This window comes from Pan troglodytes, chromosome 9, assembly GCF_028858775.2.
Source record: "Pan troglodytes isolate AG18354 chromosome 9, NHGRI_mPanTro3-v2.0_pri, whole genome shotgun sequence".
Taxonomy (NCBI): Eukaryota; Metazoa; Chordata; class Mammalia; order Primates; family Hominidae; genus Pan; species Pan troglodytes.
In genome coordinates, this window is record NC_072407.2 from 130,823,776 (window position 1) to 130,850,660 (window position 26,885).

Below are 26,885 nucleotides of genomic sequence, written 5' to 3' on the forward strand. Positions count from 1 at the left end.
TTGCTTTAAAGTTAGTCCGGGTCCCCCGACCCCCACCCCGTAATGGCAAAAGGAATATCATGGTCTTTATACCTAATCCAAAAGCAACTGCTGCCCCAGGACAGAGCCCCTCCTCAGGGTTCAGCAGATGATTATAGCGTGTGTTATCTGGACCTGAGAACTGCACAGCCAAAGCCTCTCCCAAGAACTAGGCAGTTAGGGAATTAAGAACTTTCTCCGCAATAGTGTTAAGCCCTGAGGTCAAACAACATATGGTGCGGTGCGTGAGCACCTAGGCAAGCTGAGTCCCCTAAGGGGACACAGAGCTTTCCTGTTAGGGCCTGTTGCAGCCACATTTAACAATCACCCTCTCTACAGAGAGAAGAGGGGCAATCATGAGGCCCACTCTGGCTGGACCGCTCTGCGCTCTGTCCCAGGGGAGGGTGCCTGGGCAATGGGCTGTGTGTACGCTGGTCTCCGAGGCAAGAGGACCCCAAGGCCACTATTAGAGACTAAGTTTCCCTGTCACTGTCCTTAAAGGAGAGGATGGACTTGGTGCCCTCCAGTATTAGTGACAAGCATTTTTCTCATTGCAACGTAATAAACCAGTTTTCTGGTCGTAGACATCATTCACCTAGCACTTGTGCTAGGTGCTAGGGTACCCCACGTTTGACCAGCTGTGTCTGCCGTGAGAGAGGGGGCTGGCAGGGGGGGTGTTGACCCCAAAAGGCTGGGTAACGGAGAGGGGCCAGAAGGAACACCACCGGGTGAGAAGGGCCACCCCGAACAGACCGGTCCTCAGAGGCACCTGCCGGCCCTCCCCAGACAGCAGCCCTCCCTTTCAGCCTGCCCTGGCAGCTGCCTTTCCTACGGCTTCCACGAATTAAAGAACACACTCTGGTCATCATCTGTCCTCAAGGCAGGTAGGAATCCAAAAGGGAGAGCCGGGAGGCGGCGCGGAGGACGCCGGCTCTGCCCACGCCTGGGCAAGGTTGAGCTCCGTTCCCTCCGGGCTGCTCCGGCCTCCTGTCCGTGCAGGGCGCGTTTCCAGCCATCGCCGCCCAGCCGCCGCCGCACGCCGGGGAGAGATCGTCCGGGGTGAGCAGCGAGCCCGGGGACAGCTAGCCTGGGTCCTGTCCCTGGACCCACTCCACCTGCAGCTGGCGGATCAGGCCCCCGGACCCTCACTCCACGGCGGGAATCAGAGCCGTCGGGCGGGGGATGCAGCGCCCAGACTGTGGCTCCCCCGCCTTCCCAAAGGAATCCCCCCATCTGCTCCATCCCTCTCGGGAAACGGCGAAATGCTGCCAACCGTCCGCTTAGCGCACCGCGGAGCGACTGAGCAGCCCCGCCGAGGCTCCGAGCCAAGATTTCTGCCCTAATAGTTTCTCCCTTCTTTCTGTCTGCTCCACCGCACCCACTAAATACGCGGCGCTCACACACGGACACGCGTGACACGCGGCGCTCACACACAGGCATGGGACGCTCACACGCGCGCGCGCAGGTCTCCGTCCCTGGCACCCCGCAGCAGGGGTGCAGCCGGGGGCAGGGGGAGCCGGGGGAGGGCGCAGGGGGCCGCGGGGACGCGAGCGGAGGGCTGGATGCCTGCCGGGCTCTCTCTCCGCCTTCCTCTTCCCTCCCAGTCCTGCCGAGCTGACGGCGTCCCCGATCACATGGAGCCCCCGCCCCACCCCAGCCCGCCCCCCGCCGCCAATGCCGGGGGCCCTTCCAGTCGCGTTACTACCCAGAGATTCATTTGTACCAGGGACGGAGGGAGAGAGGAGAGGGAGGAGGGGACACACACACACACACACACACACACACACACTGAGAGAGAGAGAGAGACAGAGAGAGAGAGAGAGAGAGAGAGAGATTGTTCCAGCTGCTCTCGCTAGAGAAAGGGAGTGACCCAAGGGGCCGCGAGTGAAGGGACAGGATGGCTTAGGTACCTCTGCCCACAGGACCCCACGACAGGGAGAGGTTCCAGCTACAGCTCCTCCGTGGGGTCATGGCAGGGGCTGGGGAGTCCCCTCAAAAGCCCTGAGCGCCCCCTGCACCGCCGCTAAGGGACACCCCAGAAGTTAGCATCAGTGGGACTCGGCAGCTCCGATCTCAACAAGTAAGTTGTCTTCTTTTCCTCCTCCATTTCTCCCCCAGCTCGCGGGTTCTGGAGGGCAGGACGACACCCTCAGGTGTCCATCACCTGGGCAGCAGGCTGTCACAGGGAACCTGCTAGACTGGGAGCCAGGGGGGATAAGGAAAAGCTTAGGGCAGGTCCACGTTTAGGAAATTGGAGATCTCCGTGGCTGCAGGCTGCCCTGGGCATTGGGAGCCCAGCCATAAACACCTTCACTTCTGGCACTAGACCGGGGCTACCTGGGGGTGCCCCAGATCCAGCAGTGGTTTGAGAGGCAACAGTGGCCAGGAGTGGGTGGGGTGTGGAGAACATTTTTCACCTGGTAGGACTCTTCCTTCAAATGGGAGCAGGGAGGGCCAGGATGGGGGGCGGTGCCCCCCTCAGCCTTAGATCCCCAGCCTAATTTTGCTTTCTCTTTTAAGTGTGGCCAAACTGGAAACACGGCCTTGTGATTTCTGCCCCCCTCGCTGCCCAAGTCATTTCCTGCGTACCTCCCTATCTCCTTTTAAACAGCTTTCAAATGGTTCAGAAAGGCCAGGGGTCAAGGCTGTGAGGACAGAGGATAGGGAACAGAGAAGGCCGGCCTTGTCATTGCTCCCCTTCTCTTCAAGTCAGTGCTTCTCCCTGCAGAGCTGTTGGCCCCCTGGTTTTATCTGTGCCTTCCCTCAAACAGGGCTCTCCAACCCCAGGGGCTGTGGAGGGCCTCAGGTCCGGCCCCCAAAGTTCTAGGGCCTACCCTGAACATCAGGGTGAGCAACGCCAGCCCAAAACCTGTTCCAGGAGCCTTTTCAAACACCAGAAGAAGATCAACAGGAACACGCCAAGTATTTTACTCTGTTTCAATCTTTTTAATAAGCTGAGATTATCATCCTCATTCTATAGGTGAAAAATTGAAGCCCAGAGAGGCTGTGCAATTTGCCTCAGGTGCACAGCTCATAAAGGGAGATTCTCTCCTATATCTGACTCCAAAATGTGCCTCGTTTTCATCAAAAGCCATATGCTTTATCGGGCTTTCTGGTTCTCAAAGCACTTTTCCATGTGAGGAAAAGGCTAATATTTATGAAACCAAGGTGCCGAGCTATATACGTTTACATGAGTTCATCTTGACACCAGTCCTGTGGGGCAGAGCTTATTTCTTCTGTTTTATAGATGAGAGTAAGGGTAACAGAATTCCAGGCACTAAGTGGCAGCAGCACTGCTATCTCCAAAACTCTTGTCCTCTGGCTTTAAATCCAGGGTCTTTCCACTAACAAAAGCTAATTCTGAAAGCTGCTCTTGTCTTTCCACATCCCTGTTTTTCCTCAAAGCCAGGTGTAAATTGCATCATCTGGCTGAATGAGGCGCTCAGGCTTCCTGGAATCTGAGGAACGAACAGGGCAGAGCAAATGATGTGGGAGTTAGAGGCCCATGGTTGGACTCTGGCATAAAGAGTTTGGTCGGCTTGGCTGGTATTTTAAACTATCTATGGACCCCACCTGAGATGGCACCATTCTGCCTAGAGGCCTAAGGCCTTCAGTGGGAGGCCCGGGGCACAGCGTATGTGCTTCTTGGAAGAGCAGCAGCAGGGCCACCATTGAAAGACAGGAAACAACACATAGAGAAATTGCCGGCTCAGGAGGCTGAGGTAAGGGGATTACTTGAGCCCAGGAGTTCAAGACCAACTGGGGCAACATAGCAAGACCCCATCTCAAAAAAAGAAAGAAAAAAAAAGAAAAAGAAAGGATGGAAAATTTGCCTATACATTCCACAAAGCACAAGGATTGTCCCCAGAACAACGTTCTAGACCTACTACCTAGCTCTCCAACAGAAAGGGAACCAGCCACTCAGGCATGGCTGTTTTCTGGCCTCTCCAAAAGCTGCTATAAACTGCCGGCATTACTCACAGGCAGCATTTTTTATTTAAGTAGCCTGCCTGTGCTCTATCCATTGAGCAGTTCAGCTAAAGGAGGAGCCAAGGGTGAGGTGGGGTCAAAGCGAACCTGGGCCACATTCACTCTGCCCAGGGCTGTCCCCAAAGCTTAGCTGTCTTCTCTGGGATGAAGTCAGATCTTAGTGGGGTTCCCCACCATGGCTTCCCCGGAGTCTGCTGGCAAGTCCTGAGCAGTGCAGAGCTCTTTGTCTGTGGGTCCAGCAGAGACACGTGTGTGGCCCTGTCACAGCAGTCCTCAGCCTCGCTGTCCCTGGTGCCAAGCAAGATCCCTTTGGGGCTTTCTGCAAGCACCTGACTGGGTTTCTTGTCCAGGAATTTGGGAGACTCTGAAGGCTGCTCTAGTCATCCGTGATGAAGTAAACCCCCAAGGAGGGAAGAAACGACTAGAATGCCCATTCTCTGGTTTCCATTTCCCCTTCAAATGACCTGATTCTTCCTGCCTGCGGTGGGCGAAGCCACAAACAGGTGTCCTGTGCTTTCATGTACTTGAAAACTGCATCCACTTCTGCATTGTTTTTTTTTTTCTTGTTCAACAACCATTCATTTGATCACCTATCATGTGCCAGCAATCATTAATTTTTGAAAACCTTGGAATGTGATCGTTGGGGCAGGGTTATGCTTTTTGTTTAGGAGAATGTTAGCAAACACTCGCATTTTCTGAGCCAATACTGATTGACTATTTAGGCTGGAGGTGGAAGGATGGTGGAGAGAAGGCAGGGGTCAGGGAATCCATAGGTAGTTCAAAGGGGCCATTTTTGGATGAAAATGTTCACTGTGTATGAGCTATAGACAGGTCATTGAGGGCTGGCAGTGTTTCCAAGTGCGGATCTGTCATCAGATAACTGTTAAGATAGTCGTCAGCCACGAAGGAATCTTTCTGTGTTTTGTTTTTATTTTCTAAAGAAAAAAACAAGAAGAATGGGAGTTCCAGTTCAAAAGATTGTAGCGAGGTATTTGAGTAAGAATACCTGAGTGTATTTCTCAAAAAGACTTGTGAAGTGGCTTTCTCTGGAATTGTTTTAAAACAGAGTGGACAGCTTCCACTTCTGACATTCTGCCAGCCAGGGCTGGCGTGAGCGGCTGCCTCTGAAGGCCCTGCCTGTGCAGCAGCAGCTTATCTAGTTCCTCCTACCTTGACATTCTGATAAGGGAGCTATTCTAGTCAACAGGGCCCAGGATGGCGGGAACCCTTGCCAAGAGCCGTGCTAAGTTAAATGGTAGAGCCAAAGCTTTAACATGTGACCCTGGAGATCCTGGCTAGTGCTTAAAATGTTAACTTCCATTATCGTTCCAGGCCAGAGCAAGCTGAGGGCAAAGGTCATGGATCATCTGAACAGTTGGCAGGTGGCAACGGCACTTCCTGGTCACCAGGGATCAATCAATAGGGTGGCCAGATAGTATGGGGGACAGGAAAGGGTGAGGGTGGGGAGACATGGAGGGGTTGGGGAGGGAAGGAGAGAGCAAACTTGGAGTCTCATTCTCATCCCCTGTGACTTGGTGGTCCGGGGCTGCGTGTGCTGCTCACCCTACACCTTCTCCCAGATTTCAGGCACCCGACTTTACAATCAGGAAGGTCCAATGCCATCATCCTATGTTATTTCCTGCTGCTCAGAAAGGAAAATGGGAGTGGGGTGCGGTGCAAGAACCAAGAGGACCTCAGATGCTTCCTGGGACCAAACCTGTGTCTCCCCCTTAGAGTGTGCCCCCCACCCCCCCAACCCCAGGGATGACTGCACTGCTGAGCACTTGGTGCCTGGAACCCCGGGCAGTGGGAGGTGCTGCTTCTGCTTCAGCAAGGGGGCTGTCCAGCAGTGCCAGCAGAAGCCATGGGTGTCAGGCCCCAGGAACCAGCCCACTGGACATCACAGTATGAAGGCTTCCCCGGCCAAGTCAGGTTGCTTTGTGAAGTGTCCTTCTCCAGAAGAACTCCCTCAAAAATGAGTAGGGAGCTCCTACCACAGGCCAGACCTTGTGTAGGCACCTGAGCTAGACAGGGGGATCTTCCACACCAGGCCTGCCTGCCCTCTGAGCTCTCAGACCACTGCCTGGGGGCGGCAGAGCTGCCGGGAGAGACTCCAGCATCCGTGCTGCGTGCTGCGCGCCCTTAGGGAGAGGCACAGCCATCGCAGGGGCGAAGGCAGGCTGCTGTTATGGAGCAGGGAAGCCTTCTAAGGGGGCTTGAGAAACAGGTTTGCTGGTGAAGGGGTAGAAGGAGCCCAGGGAGGGGTTTGGAAAGGAGGGAGCCAAGGCCAGCCAAGGGCGGTAGGAGGGACGCCTGGGCCTGCGGCTGTCCCAGGGCACCTGCCCCCAGCCCCCACCACCTCTCCTGCATCTCTTTCAATCTCCCCGACTCCTCCTAAACATTCACGCTTGGTCACATTTTATTTCCTTTCTCTTCCTCCCCCTCTCTCTCTTTCTCAGTTTGGTTCTTTTTTTCCCCTCCATTTTTGTCTTTTTTCACTCATTCTCTTGATCATAAATGCCGTTTAGTGCATTTATGCTTCTTTAACTCAATCTCTTTGTCTACTGCAGTCATTCTTTATTTTTCCACTAAACACTTTGATTTTGAGATCATTATAGATTCACATGCAGTTTCAGAAATAATGAACAGAGATCTGCCATTCCCTTCATCCAGTTTCTCTCAGTGGTAATATTTTGCAAAACTGTAGTACACTTTCAAAACGAATACATAGCCAATAAGAAAACAACATTTCCATCACCAGGAGGACCTCTTATGTGGCCCTATTATAGCCACGCCCACTTCCATCCCACCCCACCCTCTCCTTAACCTCTGGCAACCACTGGTCTGTATTTGTCATCTCAAGAATGTTATGTAAGTAGAATTATACAGTATGTAATCTTTTGGGATTGGCTTTTTTCACTCAACAAAATTCTCTGGGGATTCATTTAGGGGTGTGCATGTGTGCTTGTTGGGGGTGTGTGTGTGTGTGTGTGTGTGTGTGTGTGGTTTTTTTATTGCTGAGTAGCAGGAATGTACCACAGTGGGAATCGTCCACAGTGGGAAGGTACCATTGCTTGTTTAGCCATTCACTTACTGAATGACATCTGGGATGTTTTCACTTTGGGGCTATTATGAATAAAGTTGCTATAAGCATTTGTGTACTGGTTCTTGTGTGAACATATGTATATAGGTTTTCATGTCTCTGGGATAAATGCCCAGAAGTGTAATTGATGGGTCATCTGGTAGTTGTATGTTTAGTTTTTTAAATTTTTTTTCAAAGAACTGTCCAGCTGTTTTCCATTGTGACTGTGCCACTTTACACTCCCACCAACACTGTATCAGTGATCCAGTTTCTCTGCATCTTTGCCAACATTTATTATTGTCACTATTTCTTATTTTAGCCATTCTAGTGCTATCTATCTTATTGGGTTTTAATTTTGCATTTCCCTGATTACTAATGCCGTTTACCACATTTTTTTTTTTTTTTTTTGAGACAGAGTCTTACTCTGTCACTCAGGCTGGAGTGCAGTGGTGCAATCTCGGCTCACTGCAACCTCCGCCTCCTGAGTTCAAGCGATTCTCCGGCCTCAGCCTCCCAAGTAACTGGGACTACAGGTGCGTGCCACCATGCCTGGCTAATTTTTGTATTTTTAGTAGAGACAAAGTTTCACCATGTTTGCCAGGCTGGTCTCGAACTCCTGACTTCAGGTGATCTGCCCACCTCGGCCTCCCAAAATGCTGGGATTACAAGCATGAGCCACCACTCCTGGCCTGTTGACCATCTTTTTATGTGCTTATTTGCCCTCCACATATCCTCCTTAGCAAAATGTCTTCTCATGTCTTTTGCCCATTTTCTAATTTGATTGGCTTTTGTTGTTGTTTCTCTTGAGTTTTGAGAATTTTTAAGTATATATTTTAGATACCAGTCCTTTGTCAGTCAGATATGTAATTTACAAATATTTTGTCCTACTTTGTAATTTTGCCTTTTCATCTTAACAGAGTCTTTTTCAGAGCAAGTGTTTTTAATTTGATGGAAGTTTAATTGATCAGTTTGTCTTCTTATGGATTGTGCTTTTCTTGTGAAGTCTAAGAACTCTTTGCCTGCCCTAGATCTTGAAGAGTGTCTCCCATGTTTTTCTCTAGAAAGTTTTATTGTTTTATATTTAAGTTCATGATCCATTTTGAATTAACTTCGGTATAAAGTCTGAGACTTAGGTCAAGGTTCTTTTTTTTGCCTAAAAATGTGCAATTGCTCCGGCACCATTTGTTGTAAAGGCTGTCTTTCCTCCACTGAATTCCTTTTGCACTTTTGTCAAAAATAAGTTGGGCATATTTGCAAAGGTCTATTTTTGGGTTCTCTGTTCTGTTCCATCAATCTATGTGTCTATCCTTCTGCCAATACCACATAGTCTGGAGTTTCCTCATAACTGCAGTTATGTAATGAGTCTTGAACTTGTGTAGACTGATTCCTTCCACTTTATTCTTTTCCAAAATTGTTTTATCTATTCTAGTTGCTTTCCCTTTTCACATAAGTTTTAGAATAATTTTATCTATATCTATAAAAAATCTTGTGAGATTTTGATAGAAATTGCATTGAATCTGTATATGGATTCAGAGAGAATCAACGTTTTTACTATATTGAGTCTTCCAATCCATGAATACAGTATGTTTCTCCATTTATTTGCTATTCTTCAGTTTCTTTCTTTGGCATTTTGTAATTGTCAGCAGTTCTTTTTGCTCTGCCATGAACTAATTGTGTCGCCTTGGACATTAGTCTTTCAGACCTTCAGTTCTCTTTCTGTAAAATGTGTCTAATAACACCTACCTTGAAATGCCATGGGAAAGTCAAATAAGTTAGCACATGAGCAGTGCCCCATGGCAAGTGCCAAGATGCAGTTCCCTTCAGCTGGGTCTCTCATCTGTTCTTTCTTTCCTACTCCTCAGCTTTCGTTCTAATGCCCACATCCACTTACACTTCACTTTGTCTTTCCTTTTTGTCCTTTGCTTTTTTAAATCCTTCTTTCGTTCTCAACTCCTTACTCTAATTTTTCTATTTCTTTCTTTCTTTCTTTTTTTTAGATAGAGTCTCACTCTGTCACCCAGGCTGGAGTTCAGTGGCGCAATCTCGGCTCACTGCCAACCTCTCTGCTGTCTGCGATTATCATACCTTAGCCTCCCGAATAGCTGGGACTACAGGAACTCACCACCACGCCCAGCTCACTTTTTTTGTATTTTTAGTAGAGATGGAGTTTCACCATGTTCGCTAGGCTGTTCTCGAACTCCTGACCCCAGGTAATCCGCCTGCCTTGGCCTCCCACAGTTCTGGGATTACAGGCGTGAGCCGCCGTGCCTGGCCTTTCCTATTTCTTTCACTTTGTTTTTCTCTTATTCTCAATGGATTTTTCTGTTTCATTTCTTATCCCACGATATTTGTCTATCTCTTCTTTCTTGGATCATTTAAGCATTCCATTTTTGTGGAGTTGCTCAGACATTGAGTGTGAGTCAAGGGCCACTCAGCCTGGGTTCAACTCCAGATCAACCACTTACTAGATTTGGGGCAGTTGACTCACCCTCCTGCACCTCAGTTTTCTCATCTATAAAATGGGGAGAACAGTATCTACCTGGTACCTTTTCTGAAATGATTAAATGAGTTTATACATGTAAAGCATTTGGAATAAAATTGGGTATATGGTACAGCCCCAGTAGGTGACGATAATTACTGGGATTTTACCTGTTATGTCCAGTTTCTGTGGCTCTTTCTCACATTTACCTTCCCTCACCATCTCATCCTTTTCACTTGTATATGAATATATTCAGACTCACATTATCCTGCTTTCAGGCTGTCGTCTCTGTGCACTTCTACCTCATACTCCCTAATCATCACTGATAAATTGGCACCAGCCCAGGAAATCTGTCCCTTGGGTTATAGACAGGAAACAAGTGGTTTTTCATTTTGATTTAATTATTAATCCCTTTTATTATTTAATGTGGAATACATACACTGTGGGGTTACAATGAAGAAAATGGATTATCACTGTGCGGCTCACTTTCAAAGAGATGGCAGGCTTAAAAAGGAAAAGTACCAGACAGACAGAAACAAACATGGGGAAAAAGCAAAATTAATTAATTTGATTTCCGTGCCCTTTTCATGGCCATGACTTTTCATACATGTTCTGTGAGATCCAGGAGGGTGCATGTGGATTTTGCAAGTAAGCCAAGCGAGGTATTAAAGGGAAGGGGTGTAAGGAGTGGCGAGTGGCCCACAGTGGCTCACCAGGGAGGGCAGAAAAATACTCATCCTAAGCAAATGGGAGCCTGGCAGGTTGGGAAACTCAGTCACAAGCTCACGGGCCTGCTCCATAGGTACAGTCCTCAATAACGGGCTTGGTCTGTGATGCAAAGTTACCTGAAAGGCACTCACCTATCACTAACCCTTTCGAATCTATATTCCATACCTTGAATCGGGCCTAATATCTGCCCTTTAAAAAACTGCTGAATATATTTAGACTCACTTAGATACACTGGACAGAGGGATATTTTAAATACCATCAAAATGGTCTTTTTGTCTCTGTATTTTCTCCAAAGAATTGAACTCCCCAAGCAAAATGCCAGATCTGCCTGTGCTCCTTTCAGACTAGAATTCTGTCTCCCTTTAAAGATCCTTACATGAAACACCATTTAATCCTTCTCTCTCTGCCTTTTTATGTTTATGGTGACCTCTCAGTATTTTGGTTTCTTTAATGACAAAGTAACCATGGAATTAGTCCACAGCATTTCTAGGGTACGTGTTTCTCTCCAGATATCAAAAAATAATGCATGAGGTTTTATTACTTCCTTAGGCTTGTGGTGGGGAATCCTCCGAGGATGGAGTTAAAATGAACGGCCAATACTCTCTCGCTCCTCTGGGCTACCCGAGGCTCTGCAGGCCCCAAACTCACCTTCTGTTGCCCCATTTGGCACCAACCACCCCCCTTTGTTGTGCAGCCAGAAGTCAGGGCCGCCTGGCAGGCCTTTTGCTAAATCTTCCAGTGTTTGTATTACATAAAATTTCACAGTCGGTGTTTCTGTGTCTACAATGCCAGAATCCTGGAAATGAGTTAACCCAAATTTGTGTGCCTTCTGGCAAGCCCAACTATCCAACTACAAAAGGGGACTAATGTGATAGGATTCTCCTGAGCCAACACAGGAGTTGAAAGAGCCCAACAGAGGTGCAAACTGCCATTATGATTCCATGATAATAATTCCACATACTAGGAATACCGGGATTATTTCAGACCTTATATCTGCTCTTAACCTATACCAATCCAATCCAGGGGGGCCAAGTATATTACACCAGTATTTGGTAGGATAGAATTTTTCCTGATAAAATGGCAGAGATGTCATGAACATTAGGATTTCCACAAATATTTCTATTTCTTATATAGGAAAGAGACCCAGGGTGGTAACCTGTAGAGTAACATGTAATGTGGAGCATAGGATGTGGCCAGGAGAGTCAGGGTTATGATTCAGAACCAAGATGGCTGGACTCAAATGGGTGTGAAGTAGGAGGGTGGGAAAGCGTGGGTTCTGAAGTCAGGCCGCTGTCAGTTCAAACCCAGGTTCTGCTGCTTGCGAGCCATGTGGTCTCCGGCAAGCTCCCTCCCTGCTCTGAATCTCAGTCTCCTGATCTGAATAATGGACACATTACACTTATTCCACAGTGTTGCTGAGCTGATCAAGTGTGTTAACACGTGTAAGGCACCCAGTCCAGAGTAGTGCACGCGTGCGCACACACACACACACTTCACTTCCAGAGCTGTTCTGCAAAGAAAAACCAAAAGGCAGTACAAGCTGCTGCAGGCAATGAATTGATGACGTGTTTAAAACAAAAGCAAAAAGAGTGCAAAGGCCATGGAGAATGCGGCACAGACAGGAAAGATGCTCCCTAAAGAGCTTGCCCAGGTCAGGATGTCTCCGAGCAAAACGAGGGACACTGAGTGACTCTGGGAGCAACCTCAGTCCTGCATCCTCGTCAACACCCTGACTGTTCTCAACAATAATCCCACCCATGTGGGGAGCTCCCCTTTGAGGGACAGAGGCAGCCCAGAAAGGAGGCACAGGATGTACTGAGAAGGGGAGACCTGGGCGTCAGTGACAGCTCCCCAGGGATGGTGGGTCTGAGCAAGGCCGATGCAGCGGAGCCCCTCACCCACCTGAGATGCCTCGTCCGCCTTCCCAGCAGCTCCCTTCCGCAGAGCGCTTAACAGCTCGGCAATCAGAGAACGCTGTGTGCACGGACAGCTCCGCGGGGATGAAGTGTCCCATCTGACAAAGACTGTTCTGAGATCCGCGCTGTCCCTGCCTGGCTCTGTGTCTCACTGAAAGCCCCTTGCCCTGATTCTAGCCCTCAGCCCCCATGCACAGCCACCGGCGACTCTAGCCACCCTGGATAGTAAAGGTGCCCTTTCTGGGGCATTCTGCTTCGAGAAGAGGTGGAAGAGCGGTGCATGCCTGGAGCCCCTGGGAGCCCATGACAGCCAGGAGCATCCTGGGCACAAAAATCAGCACCTGGGGCCTCATTCCACTCATCTCGCACAGCTCTGCAGTCCCTTCCACGATGCCCTCACCGCTGGTAATCAGCATCCATTACATCGGCGCCAGGAACCAGCTCAGGAGGCCACCTGGTCCACCCTCCTGTCCCTCCAGCCCTCCCCTGGAAGGACTCAGCGCTTGCAGTCAGACAGCTCTCCCCATTGAGACCACTTTTACTGTTGGTGAACTGGAGGACTATCGCACTGCCCGAGACGCTGTTCTCTGCAGCAGGTTTGCACAGGGTGCCAGTTAGGGAGGAGAAGGCAGCGAGGAACCCCACACTTTAAGGAACAGGGATGTCATAGCAGCCGTCTGCAAGGGGGAGGGGGCTTGGGAGCACAGGGCTATTGGCAAGGAGACAGGGCTAGTTAGGACCACCGGAACCAGGCTGATGGGCACTGAGGGGGTAGCCCAGGCGGCCCTCTCTACTATCATGGGCCTTGCAGATTGAGTTCTCCTCTTCCTGCCGGGCCGCCTGCCTTTGTTGTCCTGAGGACTGACAGGTAATGTTTGTGGCAGACCTGTTAGTGCAAACAGGGAGGCTGTGACAGAAATTCAGTGGCACTACCACAACTCTTAACAGCACTCTCAGCCTAACTCACAACGCAGCCCAACATGTCCATGGGCGGAAAAGGCCTCTCTCCGACTCCCTAGCCCAGAAATACGAACCGGCAGCTGACAGACTGAATCTGACTCACACATAGATTCTCTATGGCTTGCTCAATTTTTTCAAAAATTGTTGAATTAGTGGTCAACATGGAAAAAAAATTTCATCTTCAAAAGTTTAATTTCTGGCTTTTCTGGAAAAAGCAAAGGGAGGATCTTGCAGTACTGGCTCCATGGCATGGCAAGGCAATAATGAACTAGAGCCGAGTAGCAGCTGCCGCTTTAGAACTGCGTGTGTGTACAGCTCACCACAGTCCCCACCACCCCCTACCATGTCCCCCAAACCCAGGGCAAGTTTTGGTTGCATTTATCATGGGTTTGTATATGTGCTTTTCCTAAAATAAAGAGAATGCAATATTTTAAATGTTTCTCTACATCAAAATATGAAAATGAAGCTCTAAGACATCCCATTTAAATAAAAATAGCAGAAAGCCTACTAATTGCACGTGACCAAGAAGGATGTAGAGTGTGTCTGTGTTGGAAGAACGCGATCCGGCAGCTGCACTCACTGACCTCACATAGCCACAGCCGTGGGTGTAGACGGCAGAGCTCAGCACAGACTCACAGGTTCTGGTTACTATGGCATGCACATCCTGCCCAGCTGAGAAATTCCAGAGTGAGGAGGTGCTACCCTCACTCCTGGCAGAGGCAGACCTGCCTTAGATGAAGGAGAATCCAGTGAAGGGGTGTTAAGAATGAAATCAGTGGCTGCTAGTTAGTGGTCTTGTTTCTACTGTGGGGGCCGTTGTCCAAGCAGACCTTCAGAGAGTGACGGGGCACTCTTGGTGACGGTGCCAGAATGACAGGTGTTACCTGGGATGCATGGACATCTTATTTCCTGGGAGCAATCAGGGACCTCTGGGGGCAAGTATTGTGGTTAGAAACACCGAGGAGCAGCTGTTAGATGAGTAGGGAGCATGCTGGAGGGGAGCAGGAGGGAGAGGGAGAACACAGCCCTGGCTGGCGGGAAGTGACCCGAGCTGCTGGGCAGCTTGTGCACAGCGGGCCGCACGGCAGGAAATCATGAGTTCCTTCCCTGGTGCTCCCCCGGGGGCTCAGAACAACCCCATCACACCCAGAGGGCTCAGGAGGAACCAACCTCCCAGGCAGCAGTGGCTGCACTTAGAGCCTTTGGAATCAGACAAAACCTAGCCCGCTGCTTAGTAACTGTGTGGCCTGAAGCAAGCTACCACATCACTCTGCTTTTGTGACCTGTAAAATGAGGCGACTAAAACGGACTTAATAGATCTGTTTCAGGATTAAATGATACAATGCATGAAAAACACTCAGCACAAAGATGGCACAGAACAGGGATTCCATGCCGGAGCTATTATTACTGTTTGCTCCCCTGTTCTCAGGCCCACAAGGCTCTGCCACCTCACCCTGCTCACTGGACGCCTTCCTCACCAGGGCCTTCCTGACTCTTCCTCGCCCGCCCCAGACAAGCCAAATTCAGGACTGCACCCTGGCCTCTCTCTCACTCTCTACTGCACTGATTTTTTTGCCTGTGTACTCCCCACCAGACCAGGAACTCCTTGCGGACAGAGAACGCATCAAGGGTCCTCAATCTCATTACCTGTTGGAGTCACCTGGGGCCAGATTCTGGGACTAGGCATCAGCACGTTGTCCAGCTCCCAGCTGATGGCAGCGTGCGTCCAGGGCGGAGAGGTCGTGCTACTCAGGTGTGCACTGAGGACCAGCCGCGTCAACATCACTGCGGCTTCTTGGCAAAACCGCGGACTCTGGAAACCCCAGACCTACAGAATCAGAACCCGCATTTTAGCCAGATCCCCAGGAAGGGAAAGCACAGGAACGAATGCCAGTGAAGTGTGAGTCGACTTCCTTCTACCCCCAGAGCTCAACATAATTCAAACACCCAGTGGGTGTTGAGTGGGGGTTCGCTGACTAATTGACTGAGTGAGTGAAGCCCTCTGTCAGCTTCCACTGGGATTTCACACCTACTCCCTCATGTGCTATGAAACAAACAGGCTCAAAAAGTAAACCCGTAAAACGTTCAGGAATTCAAAAATAGACACAGACCTAAGTTGATAGAACAAATAGCTGCAAAATGGTGCGGTTTTTAAATGAAATACCTGATGGGTTTTTAAAGATTTATTACCACCGGGCTCTGTGCCATTAAACCTCCGAGTACACTAGAGGATAATTTTGTTTTGTTTTAAGGTTGGTAATTGTGAAAAGCTGGGAAACCAGGACTGGCCCCTGGGAGGATCCTGTCCACCGGTGTGGCTTGGGCACAGTCTCTGGGTGGCTGGGGCCGCTGGCCCGCCCTTCCTCCAGGAAGAGAGACCCGCTGGCGGGGAGTCCCCGGCACTGCCAACGGCCTCCCCACGCCCGTTCCCTGGGGACAGGGCCTGTCTCCCCTCCGCAGGCCCTTCCTGGCTCTCACCCTCCCACCCCGCATCCCCCAGCCCCGCCTCCTCCGCAGCCGCAGAGCTGCCGCTGACCAGGGGGCCACACCCAGGCGGCGAGCACCGCCTTATCCAGCCGCACTGGGGGCTTCGTCCCCTGCGGGGTGAGGGGTCTCCCCTGTGTCACCCTCCGAGGCCACGCTAGACGTTGTGGCGCTCAGGGCTCCCGGTTCCTGCCGCGCTCGGGCTCCCCCGTCCCAGCCTCCCTCCCCATCTCTCCCAGGCTCCCCTCCCCTGTCGCAGCCCCCCTCCCCCGTCCCAACCTCCTCCCCTTCTCTCGCACGATCCGGCCAAGAGATGGCGGGGAGGCGGGAGGGGCGCTCTGGCGACCCTGGAAGCGAGAAGCAGGCCTCTGCAGGGCCAGGGATGAAGGTGCAAGGGAAAGCCCTGGGACCTGGACCTTAGGCGTGGGAGGGACGAAAGGGAAAGGTCTTAGAAAATTCCTCAGGCGTGGCTTCTGGGGGGGCGGGGCGGGGGGAGGAAAGGGGCCCGGGTTCCCTATCGCGCAGACGCTGCGGCGGAGCAGGGCCTCCAGGCATGCCCTCATCGAGAGCAGCTGCTGCGGAATCCGGAGAGCCTGCAGCACTAGCTGTGCGATTCCGGGCGAGGTTTTTAAACTCTCACCTGCTTTCCCCTTTTGTAAACTGAAGATAATGTCTCTCTCCCGGGAGTGGGAGCACGATGCGGACACACCGTAGGAACTCGGGACTTGCTGATTCTCCTTCCTTATCTTCAAGGTGTTTGAAGCACTCCTGCCCCTCACCCCCACCCCTCCAGCCCCTTTCCCAGCCCTGCCCCCTGGTGGAAAATCCTAAGAGCTACCTCTCAGGAGGGCTCCTGTAAACCAGGCTCTGTACACACACCTTTCATTTCATCTTCGCAGCAGCTCTTTTTGGTGAGTACTGTTATCCCCATTTTGCAAATAAAGCAACGGAAGCTTAGAGAAGTAACTTTTCCAAATGTGCCTCAGCTCCAGGCAAAATAGGAACCTAGGTCATCTGATGCCAGAGTCAGCCTTCCTAACTGTTTACTTCCCTTTCTGTACTGGATTTTCTATTTCTGCCATAACAGATGACCACAGACATAGTGGCTGGAAACAGCACCCATTTATCAGCTCACAGTTCTGTAGGTCAGAAGTCCAGGCTTGATGCGACTGTGTCCTCTGCTCTGTTCCCACAAGGCCAAAACCAGGGTGTCAGCGAGGCCAGCATTCTCATGTGGAACTCAGGGCCCCCTTCAAGCTCCTGTGGTTCTGGCAGAATTCAGGTCTTTGTGGTTGTAGGACTGAGGTCTTCACTTTTTTGCTGGCTATCATCTGGGGGCTGCTCTCAGCTCCCAGAGGTCACCCACATTCCTTGCCGTGTGGCCCCCTCCATCTTTAAAACCAGCAAAGGAGAAGCCCCCTCTGTCTAATTCCTCTAATAATTTGAATCTCTTACTTCGGGAAAAGCCCAATCCCTTCAAAGGGCTTATGATTGGGTCAAGCTCACCCCAGATGAACTTTCTTTCTTCAGTTCAGCTCTGCCATATGACATGCCCCAGTCATGGGAGTGAGGATTTCCTGGGGTTCCTCAGGGGGTGTATACCAGGGGGCAGGAATCACGAGGGTGTGTTGGAATTCTGCCTACTTACAAGTGCCTTCTCTGTCCCCAGCATGTATTCTGGTGTTACATTCAAGTGTAACACCTTGAATGCTTCCTGCTAACCCTAAAGGGCCTTGAGGGGACTGGGGCAGCCTGTTCACCAACCAGTTTGGAGCATTTTCCTATGAGTACAGTCATATATATTCCCATAGAAGAGTATACAAATATCTTCATATGAGACATAAGCACGCCCTCCTCCATTCCTCTTCCTCCAACTTCATCCCGTGTTTCAAAGCTCAGAGAGTGGTACATTTTGATCCAGCATATCTTAGAAAGTAGGAAATTGATAAAGATGTTTGTGATCACAGATAGGGAGACTGAGTCTGTGAAAAGACTCCCAACCCAGTGGTCTCTCCAGGAAGCCCTGCTGACCCCCAAGCAAGGCTCTTATCAAGTTGCTGTGGCCCTGACTCCTGACATTCTAGACCACGCCATGACACCAAGTTTTCCTCCCTGTGGGTGCGTGATGTTTGACATTCTTAATTCAGAGGTCCATCTAAATGGATGTCACATTCACTAATGCATCATCTGAAGTACAACTTCCTTTGATTTTGCCTCTTTTGAGTCTTTCTCCACTTGCGTTTTCCTATCAAAGGGATTAAACCACTTTGCTGGACTTGAAGCTCTTGTCTTTTCCAAAAGCTTTCATCATGTCTCAACACAGCTTCCCATTCACAGACACAGGAGAGGATGGAAGAAGAGAAGTAACAGGCTTGATGAGGCTTAATAGGATTTGCTCAAGTCAGTGCCTTTCCCTGCGTCCTGCAGAGAGTAGCTAGGATGCTCAGCTTACCTAGGCCAGCCACAGCATTCCTCCCTGTCTGTCCTCTACAGACAGTTCTACAAAAACCCTAGCTTCAAAGAGGAAATGCTAGAATATCAACTATGGGAGGGCTGGCTCTGCGTTTATCTTCTTCACTGCTTTATGTCCAGCTCCTAGCACAGGGGTTTGGCTATAGTAGTTCCTCAATTAATGTGTGCTTAATGAGTGCATAATTAATAGAACGGATCTCGAAAACCTGATTAAAGAATTTCATCTCCATTGTCCCTGAAAATCCTTTTGACTTGATAGGCACACAACACTGGAAGCCAGGGGTTTCAAGGATGGGGATTTTACTTACCCTTAAAAGAAATCTAAACAGTAGAGGCTGCATGCCGGTCAGCTCAATGCTTGCCCTGCAAATTGCCCACTGGGCCTTTAGCTATTTGTCTTAGATAATCTCTACCTCTCTTTCTTCATCTTTAAAATGGGGTTAATGGGATATTGCATTAAATTTCAATTTGAGGAGAGATATGAATACGTATGTTTATTTTATTTATACTTATGTTTGTATCATGTATTCTTTCCATGAATCCCTACAATTGGCTCCCAGGGCTGGAGGAGCAGAGGATATTATCTGGGATTTATAGCAGAGTAAACTGAGGCAAAGAAAGTTAAGTTTGTTTGTATTTGGACCACAAAGCTGGTTTGTTGGACACTGAGTTAGAATCCAGATGTTACCCTGGGTTGAGCAAGGAATGACTTCTGCGGATGATTCCAGCACACAGGAATGCGTCCCAATATCAAATCAAAAGTAAACCGCCCTTTCCTATCTGCCAGACGCAAAAAGTTTTCCTATCTGGGCTGAAGTCTCCTAGAAAACATTTTCCCGTTTCTAGTACAGCACAAAGCCTTCGCCTACAAGAATGTATGCAAGTATGTTTAAAAATAAAGAAGGAAACAGTGCAGAAAATCAGCAGCAAGCTGTTTCCCCAAAGAGCTGAGTACAGGAGGATGTGAGCTCCCATGTGCCCCGGCCAATGACTCATTCTTGTGGCACTGTGCCTGCCCTGCCCAACCTCAGTGGCTCAGGGAGTCCACAGCGGCACCCCCATTGGAAGCCTATCTTGGTTCCAACAGCTGGGGTGTCCAGAATACACGGGGCCTCGGGACAGCAGCATTTTCCATCATCTCTGAGCATCTGTGATTGAGTTTTCAGGATGAAGTCTCCCACTTAAGGCAGAGCAAATTCCTCCTTGGGATTCTGCAAAGATAGCCCCAAGCATTTTCCTCCTTGTCTCATTTATCTTTGTTAACTGCCACATGAAGGAGCAGGAAGCAGGTGGCCCTATGCAGAATGGGAAATGGCCAATGGACATCTGGGACAAAGCCCTTCAGATGACCTTTTGATATGATGTTTTAAAGGTTATCTTGAAATTGCTATAATCACCCAGGCAGCACAGGAAAAGGCCTGCCAGGGTCATCTGACTCCCCAGGACAGCTGGAATCTACCTTGGTTTGCCATTAGGCAGTCAGCTCAGTGGTTGACAGACCTTTTTCCAGGTTGTTCTACTGGGGACACAGCTTCCCGGTGTTCTGCCTGGTGGAACCTGCAGCTGGAGTCACCCTCAGAATGGTGGCAGGGGAATTCCTGCAAGGGACTGCCCAAACCATCCCCAAATGGGGTCAGTTGAGATTCCAAAGAAGAAATCACCAAGTTCCAAAGCACTTATTAGGGGAACTTACATGTAGAGCGCTGCACTGGTCCTCATGACAGACAGCAAGAAAAGAGGTGCTCCGCTTAAGTATGTCTGCGGCAAGGGCTCTGGGTTATGGAGTTATTTGGCCCAAGGTTGGGCTAATTCCTACATGTTTAGCAACATGTTTAATCTTTCAGTATTTCAGGTAACAACCTAAACAGGGTTTCAGTGCCAGGGAATGTTTCCAGGGCTCAGGCCTGCAGGAAAAGACATGCAGCTGGCCAAGTGACAGAGCAGTCTAGGCATTCTGTGTTTCTCGATCAGGACAGATAAGTAAGTGGGGGTTCCTGGGGGACCCTATACCTGGGAGGGAGGGTAACTGCGAATTCAAGGAAGACTTACTTATAAAGAGGAAGAAGGGTTGAAAGATAGTATCCCTAAGGTGATGTTTCCCAGGGCCAGAAGCTCATAGAACTTTCTGAAGGGAGCAGGTCATCAGCCTTAGCATGAGCCCACGGAGCATCAGTGTCTGCTGGCCGTTGTGTGGTGAGTGCTGTGGGTCAGCCTTTGGGCTGCAGCCAGATAAACCTAGACCCAAAACCTCACTTGGCCACATGCTAAGTGAGCTTCATTCTTCTCTTCTGAAAAATGGGGGGATAATAATGGTATTTATCTAACCATGTTGTGAGGATTAAATCAGCCAATGGATAAAAATTTCCTAGTGCAGTTCCTGGCTTCTGAGTGCTCAGAAATGTTGTCTGTTATTGTTAATTAAAGAGGTCTTTCCCAACTGAATGAGAGTCTTAAAGCTCATTAAATGGGTTTTGAGGGGACTATCAGACACCTGTATTGCAGGTGTGTGGGTATCTCTTGGAAGTGTGGTAGGTACCCCCACAAACACATTACACCCTTTGAAGAGCTTTGGGGCCATTAACATCCTGTCCAGTTCCATTTCTTAGAGGACAGGGAATCAAATTTTCTAATGGCGGGCCTACACAGCAATTTGTCATTTTAATAAGCGCTCAGATGGCTGCAGACTTCATACTCAGACGGTAGGGGTGACCAATTGACAAATCAGATACATGCTGCCTTTTCCTTTCTGTCTGCTGCTAAAAGACCTCAAGATAAATGGAGACAGCAAGGAATGAAAGAAACAGCACAGGCTTGGGCCAGATGAGCAGGAATCCAAAAATCAGCTCTGCCTGATATTTGGTGGCCTGGGTGTCACTTAACCTCTTTGGAAGCCCGTTTTTTTATTTATCCATCCAATTACTCAGTAAGTACTTTTTGAATACATCCATGTGCCGGACTGTGTTCTAAGTGCTTGGAATACCAGAGAACAAAACGAACACAAACTTACGCCCCTGTGGAGCTTACATTCTGATGGTGGGAGAGAGACTGTTTGAATTAAGCCTGATTCATAAGCAAACAATATAGTATTTATATAGTGGGGATTCCAATATCTAATGCCAGTGAATTGCTGTGGCGATAAGAAGCCACAATCCACATGTAATGCGTGGGACACAGTAGGTATTTAATAAACTATTGTGATTATTCTTTTTAAATTGCTCCCAGGTTTCTCAAACCCTTTCAACACTTAATGTGTAGTTTGCACCTAGATATTGTTCATTTATTCATTCAACAAACAGCTAGCAAGCATCTATTTTGTGCTAGACTCTGTACTAGGCACCAGGGATACAAAAGAACCCTATAAGAGAGTGAGGCCCCTGCCCTTGAGGATTTCATGCCCTGACCCCTGGATAACAGAAGAGAAGCCTGGGAGAGCCCCAGGGTGGGGGTGGCCTTCCATCTTGTGTTCTAGTGAATCAGAACAGCCCACTTCACTGATGGTGTCTTTTTAACTCAAAGCATCCCAGCTATGGCTGGCGATTCTAGGAATGCCATGAACCAGGACATGGAGATTGGAGTTACTCCCTGGGACCCCAAGAAGATTCCAAAACAGGCCCGCGATTATGTCCCCATTGCCACAGACCGTACGCGCCTGCTGGCCGAGGGCAAGAAGCCACGCCAGCGCTACATGGAGAAGAGCGGCAAGTGCAACGTGCACCACGGCAACGTCCAGGAGACCTACCGGTACCTGAGTGACCTCTTCACCACCCTGGTGGACCTCAAGTGGCGCTTCAACTTGCTCGTCTTCACCATGGTTTACACTGTCACCTGGCTGTTCTTCGGCTTCATTTGGTGGCTCATTGCTTATATCCGGGGTGACCTGGACCATGTTGGCGACCAAGAGTGGATTCCTTGTGTTGAAAACCTCAGTGGCTTCGTGTCCGCTTTCCTGTTCTCCATTGAGACAGAAACAACCATTGGGTATGGCTTCCGAGTCATCACAGAGAAGTGTCCAGAGGGGATTATACTCCTCTTGGTCCAGGCCATCCTGGGCTCCATCGTCAATGCCTTCATGGTGGGGTGCATGTTTGTCAAGATCAGCCAGCCCAAGAAGAGAGCGGAGACCCTCATGTTTTCCAACAACGCAGTCATCTCCATGCGGGACGAGAAGCTGTGCCTCATGTTCCGGGTGGGCGACCTCCGCAACTCCCACATCGTGGAGGCCTCCATCCGGGCCAAGCTCATCAAGTCCCGGCAGACCAAAGAGGGGGAGTTCATCCCCCTGAACCAGACAGACATCAACGTGGGCTTTGACACGGGCGACGACCGCCTCTTCCTGGTGTCTCCTCTGATCATCTCCCACGAGATCAACGAGAAGAGCCCTTTCTGGGAGATGTCTCAGGCTCAGCTGCATCAGGAAGAGTTTGAAGTTGTGGTCATTCTAGAAGGGATGGTGGAAGCCACAGGTAAGGCGCTTTGTCCTCCTCAGCCACAGGTGGCCCTACCTACACTTCAGACTTAGGCAACTGTGACTCCAGAAGATGCAGGTCTGTGCCTGAGAGTCCTGGGGTGGCGCAGGCAACACATTCAATCCCTAAATTGTGGTTTGAGGGGTACTGGTACTCAAGATTGAGTAATAGCAATAGCTAACACTGACAGGAACTTCCCAACTTTCAGGCACCGTCCTAAACAATAAACATCTATCATCTGGCCAAATGTCCTCCCACGCCCTATGAGATATAGTGGGTTATTGTTGTTGTTATTTTGTTTGTTTGTTTATTTTTGAGGCAGGGTCTTGCTCTGTCACCCAGGCTAGAGTGCAGTGGCCCGATCTCGGCTCACTGCAACCTCCACCTCCCGGATTCAAGCGATTCTCCTGCCTCAGCCTCTGGAGTAGCTGGGATTACAGGTGCCCGCCACTGCACCTGGCTAATTTTTGTATTTTTAGTAGAGACAGGGTTTCACCATGTTGACCAGGTTGGTGTCGAACTCCTGACCTTGTGATCCACCTGCCTCGGCCTCCCAAAGTGCTGGGATTACACGCGTGAGCCACAGTGCCCAGCCAAGATAGTTTTTATTAAGGTACAGATAAAGACACAGGGACACAGACAGGCTAAATTATTTGCCCAAGAGCAAGCACTTTCGAATGATAGAGCTAGGATGGAAATTGAGACCAGGGACCCCAGAGCCAGCACTTGTTTCCAACAGGACAAACTGCCCCTTCTTGGAACAAGTGTTCTACCCAGAAGAGCTCCCTGGTCAGATAGCTCTGGTAATCACAGGGCGAAACAAAAGCGAACTGGTTTCTTTACAGTGGACTTCTCGCTGTCCTTACCCACTGAGCCTCATCACTGGGAGAGGAGGGGATGCAGAATTTCCTAAACTCAAAAGGTTCTCACCAACCCTTTACTTGGAGAGACCTTTGCTGCAGGGGAAGGGCTTTTGTGGCTGGGCTCCCTCTGGAGCAGCCAGCCCTCAGCATTCTTGCAGAAGGTTGGTTTAGTGAACCCAGGGCAGGTGAGGCTCCTTTCTCACAAAAAAACAGTGCATCCATGCTGAGGCATCAACATCCATGTATGCCCAAGAAAATGCCCTTTGTGTGGCCAGCATGGCACCTCCCTGCTCAGCTACTGACTCACCAGCAGCTGGTAGCCAAGGACCCCCCAGTTCCTCAGCCACTCAGCCATGGCAGACCTCTGTGAGGTGGCTCCAGGGAGTCCAAGGCCTGGGACCGCCTGAACTCTGGCAGAGAACCCTAGTCCCCACCCCACTCGCAGCAAAACCCCACATCCTGCATATTTCATTTCTTCCTCGTGCCTTCCTTTCTCTCTCTCTCTCTTTTTTTTTTCAACCAGGTACAATGAGCAGCTGGTCAGGCCCTAAGGATGCGTTCTAGAAACTCAGTCACGCTCAGAATGATGCATGTCTATTTTTCTAATTCTTGCAAATGACAGTGTAGGGCTGGCTTCAGTCTCATTTTACAGATGTCGAGGCTGAACCTAAAAAGCATTATGTAGACAGTGAGTGTTCATATTCAGCTCTTCCACTTACAAATCTGGAGCTTCTCTCACCACTCTGCCCCACTAAAATACTAGGGGCCTGTCAGAAAGATGGCCAAGCACACATTCCAGCCCCCAGGAAGCTGGCTGCCGGGCAGGGGACTCAGACCCAGACTGCACAAGCCTTCCCATTTTGAAGTTGGTGGAACCAGGAGAGGGCAATGACAAGCTCCAGGGACTGGTGCCAGAGGTGGCTGCTCGGCCATCTGCTGGGGGCTGGAGTCTGGCAGGCAGCATATGGTGGCAGGTGGGCAGCCCCGGGGCCGAGGACGGTCAGGACTCAGGAAGCTTTCCCCCACAGAGCTAGGGGCTTGCAGGTCACCCTGCCCTTGCCTCCAGGGTCAGAATCAGGACACAGGCTGCATTTCAGGGGAAGAACTCCACTCTGAAGCCACAAAAAAGGGATTGGGTGAGAGACATGGGGTCAAATCATAGCACACCTGACCACTCTCCAAGGCCATCCTCACTCCCCAGCCATGCAGCAGGGAGAGCGCCCACAGGCTCGTAGTGGAGGGAGCCAGTGCTATCTGCTCCGCTGCACCCCCAACCACGCCTCCCTCAAAGTCAGGGGCCCGCCGTTCACTTGTCCTCACGGTTTGGCCTTCTTCCCCTCCCACAACCCGGGCTATGCTTGCTCTGTCCCACAAACTGTAGGGGAGATCCAGGGAGATAGGGCAGGAGACCCTGGCCCACATCTGTCCTGGATGTGGGTGGTTTGGTTGTCAAGCACATGCAGCCAGGTGTGGGCTGGGAATCCATGCCTCAGCTTGACTAGCACAACTCTGCCGTATCCTGCCTGAGCGGGTTTGAGCAAGCTGCTTACCTTGTCAGCAAAGTGAGGAAAATCAATCTCTTAGGGCTGTTGGGAGAATTCAAGGTGAAAAGGAGCTGTGCTGATCACTATACCTGACACCTGGGGAATCCTTTCCAAACGTATTGAGCAATGACAGGGACACAGCAGGATCTCTAGCTATAGGGCAGCCACTGCCACACCCCATGAGGAGCAGGAGGATCCCAAAGGGGAAAGGTCCTGCCCATACCTTTCCCAAGGCCCTGGGAGCCTGCAGACGTCTGGCATGGTCTAGGCTGCTCAGGGCCCGGTTTGGGCCTCTCTGCCAAGGCTGTGGGGACAACAAGGGTAACGACTGAAGGGAGAGGCCCGGCCCAGGCAGGCATCACTGAGAGCAGAGAGCAGGCTGTGGGCCCACCTGTGTGGGTGCGCTGGGGCTGAGAAGCAGCCTTGGACCTGGGTCTGCTTTGTATGAGCCCCTCCCAGAGAAAGCCCAAAGTGGGAGCTGGAGACGGTTGCCTTCAGCACCCAACCAACACAGTTAATGCCTTCCTTGGCCAGAAGATTAAATATCAGAAAGCTGCTTTCCTGTGACCCTAAGCACAGAGGCCTCCTCATCCATAAACAAAGCTGCCCTCCTCTCTGGAGAGAAAGCAACACCTAAAAATAGCATCGGCATGGCACGGGCTGAGTAGACAGGGAAACAAGGCATTGGAGCAGCCTCAAATCAAGAAGCCAAGCTCTGTGTTTGCGTCTGCTCCTCTTCCTGTGTGTATGTGTGTGTGTGTATGTGAGTGTGGAGCCCCCTCTCCGTATGTGTCCGCCCAAAACAATCCCCATATGTTCCAAATGCCTGTCAGATTCTCCGTGTTCATTCATGCTGAATTTATCTTTGCCCTTTCCTGCCTTTTTTCCCATCTTAATCTTCTAGACCTGAATGCTGTTTTCAGGAACGGAGTCCCTACCTTCAACTATTCCAACATCTATTCACTCCAATCTCTAGGAAATGACTTTCAGAATCATGCATGTCGATTTCTAATTTTCTGCCACCACTACGCCTTGAACTCCTCCAGGGCAAGGACTGTGTCTTATTCAGCTTTACATTTCCACTATGCTTAGCACAAAGTAGATGTTCATGAAATGCTTGATGAGTGATTGGATGGATGAAGGAATGCATGAATGTATGGATAATTGGATGGATGGATGGATGGATGGATGATTGGATGGATGGACGATTAGGTAGATGAGTGGATGGATGGATGGATGGGTGATAGGATAGATGGATAGATAATTGGAAGGATAGATGAATAAATAATTGGGTGGATAGATGATGAATGATTGGATGGATGGATGGATGGATGATTGGATGGATGGATGGATGATTGGATGGATGGATGAATGGATGGATGGATGGATGGCTATATCTTTGCCCTTTCCTGCCTTTTTTTCCATATCTGGATGGATAGATAATTGGATGGATGGATGGATGGATGGATGGATGGATGGATGGATATATCTTTGCCCTTTCCTGCCTTTTTTTCCATATCTGGATGGATGGATGGTTGGATGGATGGATGGATGGATGGATGGATGGATGGTTGGATGGATAGATGATTAGATGGATGGATGGATGGATGGATGGATGGATGGATGAACAGATGACTGGATGGATGGATGGATGATTGGATGGATGGATGAATGGATGGATGGATGGATGGCTATATCTTTGCCCTTTCCTGCCTTTTTTTCCATATCTGGATGGATAGATAATTGGATGGATGGATGGATGGATGGATGGATGGATGGATATATCTTTGCCCTTTCCTGCCTTTTTTTCCATATCTGGATGGATGGATGGTTGGATGGATGGATGGATGGATGGATGGATGGATGGTTGGATGGATAGATG

General features: G+C 49.9%; 1 protein-coding gene and 1 long non-coding RNA gene across 2 annotated transcripts in view; one reads left to right on the forward strand and one right to left on the reverse strand.

Moving 5' to 3' along the window:
• The first annotated feature begins 1,729 nt into the window (after positions 1-1,729).
• KCNJ5 (potassium inwardly rectifying channel subfamily J member 5) overlaps positions 1,730-26,885 on the forward strand; it is a 31,998-nt gene continuing 6,842 nt past the window's right edge. The window contains exons 1-2 of the mRNA XM_016922263.3: positions 1,730-2,098; positions 21,647-22,593. Of these exons, the coding sequence (XP_016777752.1) occupies positions 21,657-22,593 (937 nt within the window). The 5' untranslated portion in view covers positions 1,730-2,098; positions 21,647-21,656. The remainder of the gene's footprint in view (positions 2,099-21,646; positions 22,594-26,885) is intronic.
• On the reverse strand, positions 12,694-16,454 carry KCNJ5-AS1 (KCNJ5 antisense RNA 1). Its single transcript, XR_008538178.2, has 4 exons — positions 16,299-16,454; positions 14,822-15,002; positions 13,759-13,903; positions 12,694-13,100 (listed from the first exon to the last, which is right to left on the reverse strand). It is a non-coding gene; the product is annotated as a KCNJ5 antisense RNA 1 (long non-coding RNA).